The sequence below is a fragment of the Nicotiana tabacum genome, chromosome 12 (genome assembly GCF_000715075.1).
Source record: "Nicotiana tabacum cultivar K326 chromosome 12, ASM71507v2, whole genome shotgun sequence".
Lineage (NCBI taxonomy): Eukaryota > Viridiplantae > Streptophyta > Magnoliopsida > Solanales > Solanaceae > Nicotiana > Nicotiana tabacum.
Genome location: NC_134091.1, coordinates 49,375,646 through 49,378,851, shown reverse-complemented (window position 1 = coordinate 49,378,851; position 3,206 = coordinate 49,375,646). Strand labels below are relative to the sequence as shown.

Here is a 3,206-nt window from a genome sequence, read left to right as displayed (position 1 = left end):
AACACCAAAAACACTCCATTCAAAGTGGCCACTCCTAAAAAATAATAAAATAGTTCCTTTTCAAATAATATCATTTTAATTGAAAATTTTCTTTCCACACGAAAGGATTTGTGACATTCATAATAGTGGAGTTTCACTATAAGAAGACAAAATAAAATATTGAAAAGTCAATATAGAACTAGTGGAGAAATTTCATTTGGAGATACTTATCAAACCCATACAATATATCCTCCACTGAACAAGACTTGTATTTGGTTTGCTTTTTAATTTGATCATATATAAAACCGGCCTCCCCAGAAAGCTTTCTTTAGTTAGGAACTTAGGATCAAATCAAAATGGCAAGTATAGTAGGAGGAGGAAACAAATACAGAGACTACTTGAGTGAAGAAGAGGTGAAAAACACAAAATGGAGAAATGGTCCTCCTACCTATGATGTTGTTGATAAGCTCTTTGAAGAAGAAAGAACTCATGTATGTTTTCATGTTCTATGTTTTATGTATTTATTTTGGTTTTCTTTAGGTACAAGTGCACTACCACGTATTATAGATATTGTATTTGCCTCTTTATTTTTAGGTATGGTCTGAAGGATCACTTGAAGAGAAAGTGCAGAGGCTATTGAAGACTTGGGAAATGGAAATGGTTCACAAGGAAAATCCTAATGACTTCAAAACTGTTGATCCAAAAAAATTCACAAAGAGTGTTAATGGTATTCTTCTGTCAAAGTTTCTCCAACTGCGATAATTTCATTAATGTGCTACTAAAAACTTCTAAATTTTGTAATATAGGACTTAGACGGATGCAAATAGTCGATCTCACTTGTTTAGGATTGAGACATAATTGCTGTTATTGTTATTATTTATTCTACTAATTGTTTTTTTATTGTTCATGATCATTTGAGAGAATTTTCCCATATATAGGCAGGAAAGGGTTGACAGCAGAAGAAAATGCAAAACTTGGTGGTGGCTATAATACATTCCTACAAACATCATTGCCAGAGAATCTTCGAATCTACAACCCTGACGAGGAAACATTTGAATCATCACAGAAAGTTTTCAGAACCATTTTTGTACGTGGATTTGCGATTGAAATCCTCCATGTTTATTCAGGAACACCAGAAATAGTGTACAAGTTTAGGCATTGGGGTCACATGGAAGGTCCATTTAAAGGACATGCCGCAACTGGTGAACTTGTTGAGCTCTTTGGAATTGGCATTTTTGAAGTACTTAACAAAAACCATCTTCCTTTTTAAATTAATAAGTCCTTTTCTTTATTCTTTTCTAAATTGTATTTTCTGAAATATATAATTCAATGATTATATTGTTGAAACAGTTGGACAAAGAGAGTAACAAGATTGTTAAGGCAGAGTTCTTCTTTGATAGAGGAGAATTGCTTGGACCTCTCGTGAAAGGAGAAAAGAATGGTGAATTCACAAGTGGGATGGAATTGGCTTCTTCAAAATGCCCTTTCATGAAATAAGAGAAAACTAGCAACTTGGGCTTATTCTCAACATAATGACTATCAAAATCCATCCTTTTGCACTTTGAAATATTTGTTGTTCTCGGAAGAGCACTTCTAATTTTAATTTTGATTATACTTGGCATCAAATAAGCTTGCTATTTTGTCATATTTGTTTATCTTTTAAGATAAAGTTTGAATATTCGAGTTGTTCATTGTATGGGTCGAAATCTGCCTGATAGCATGTGGGTGGAGTTCTGTTAGGAATTTGGGAAAACCTAACATATAAAATTGTATCCCTTTTAAATATCTTTCCAACGATATATTGTTAAGTCCAAACGGAGTTCCGAGCGAAAGGTTATGTGCATTTTACTGGACACTGCGCTATATGCCTGTTCGATTCTTCGTTTCGTTCCACTATCATCCGTTGATCCCTGAACACGATCCCGACTTAATCCTTGGGCTTTTACTCTGACTTCAAATCTCCCTAACTAGCTTGAATTCATTCCATAACATCTACATAGATCAGAATCACTCCTACAAGGCATAAAACACACAATTAGTACAAAATACTAGCGATTAAAGCTCCAACTCAATTAAAGTGCAGTAAATTAGAGTAAAATAAATAATTAAAACATGAGATTATAGCCTACCATCAAAAGCATACTTGTCGTCTCCACCACTGCTTTCAAAACCAGAGCCTGGAGAATGTCTTCTCGTGTATCTCGCTGTATCTGAAGTAGTTGTGAGCGCAGCCCTTGTTCGAGAAAATAAAGGTACGCAATCCCCCATCTATTATATTAGCAAAACATTAGTCGACACCGAGACGAGGTATCCTCACCTCAAAAAGCTGGCCCTGGCCTTAGTCATAGCTTCGCGAAAGCTTAGACCGTATTTCCAGTGCCACCCCGTCTCGGTCGTCACGACCTTCCTCCTGAGAAGCATTTTGCATAAACCTGAGATATCGGGAAGGATGGCCAAATAGGCCATCGAGCTGAGCGAGCACGATATCACATACCAGTCACGAACATCGATAAAGTCACAAGTGTTCGCTGTCTTTGTCGCCGACTTCAGCGCAAAAGTAATGCCCAAAATTGATAGAGAAGCCTCTCAAACTTCCCCCAAAACACAAGACCTCTGGGTCCTATACACTGATGGCACATCCAATGCGTTAGGGGCTGCACTGGGACTCGTACTCGAAGTCCCAACAGGCGAAGTGATTTTTCAGTCCATAAGGTGCCCGGATATGACTAACAACGAGGCCGAGTATGAGGCCATAATCGCAGGTTTGAGACTAGCAATCAAGTACGGGGCAAGACGGTTAAAACTATGATGTGATTCCCAACTCGTAGTCAACCAAGTCACAGGGACTTACCAAATCAAAGAACAAAGATTGCAAAAATATCAGACTAAAATCTGCAAGCTACTGCGCGAGTTCGACGAATGGCAGCTCGACCAAATTCCTCGAGTACAGAATGATGAGGCAGACGGCCTTGCTAAACTGGCCGCAACCACCAAAAACATTGCAACCGGAGACAAGAATGTAGTCCACCTCCTCAATTCATCGCTTGATCAAATTGATGTAAGAACTGTAAGCTTAACTTGGAACTGGTGCAATCGTATTATTACATATTTGCAGGACGACACACTCCCAAATGATAAAAAAGAAGCCAAGAAACTGAGAATGCAAGTAGCCAGGTACAGTATCATCCACATGGACATGTATAAGAGGACTTATGGCGGCCCTCTGG

The 3,206-nt window shown here is 38.1% G+C and overlaps 1 protein-coding gene across 1 annotated transcript; it reads left to right on the top strand.

Annotated features, from left to right (window-relative positions):
• The first annotated feature begins 208 nt into the window (after positions 1–208).
• LOC107826026 (pathogen-related protein) lies at positions 209–1,794 on the top strand. The gene is made up of 4 exons (XM_016652963.2): positions 209–470; positions 574–706; positions 918–1,219; positions 1,330–1,794. The coding sequence occupies exons 1-4, from the start codon at positions 336–338 to the stop codon at positions 1,474–1,476; spliced, it is 717 nt and encodes a 238-aa protein (XP_016508449.1). The 5' UTR covers positions 209–335; the 3' UTR covers positions 1,477–1,794.
• Positions 1,795–3,206: the final 1,412 nt, after the last annotated feature.

What these genes read in the sequence shown, in the direction of transcription:
- LOC107826026 (XM_016652963.2), top strand. Translation starts at nt 336, where the DNA reads ATGGCAAGTATAGTAGGAGGAGGAAACAAATACAGAGACTACTTGAGT. An exon ending in TTGAAGAAGAAAGAACTCAT is followed by an intron (nt 471 to 573) that starts GTATGTTTTCAT and finishes CTTTATTTTTAG; the next exon opens with GTATGGTCTGAAGGATCACT. An exon ending in ATTCACAAAGAGTGTTAATG is followed by an intron (nt 707 to 917) that starts GTATTCTTCTGT and finishes TCCCATATATAG; the next exon opens with GCAGGAAAGGGTTGACAGCA.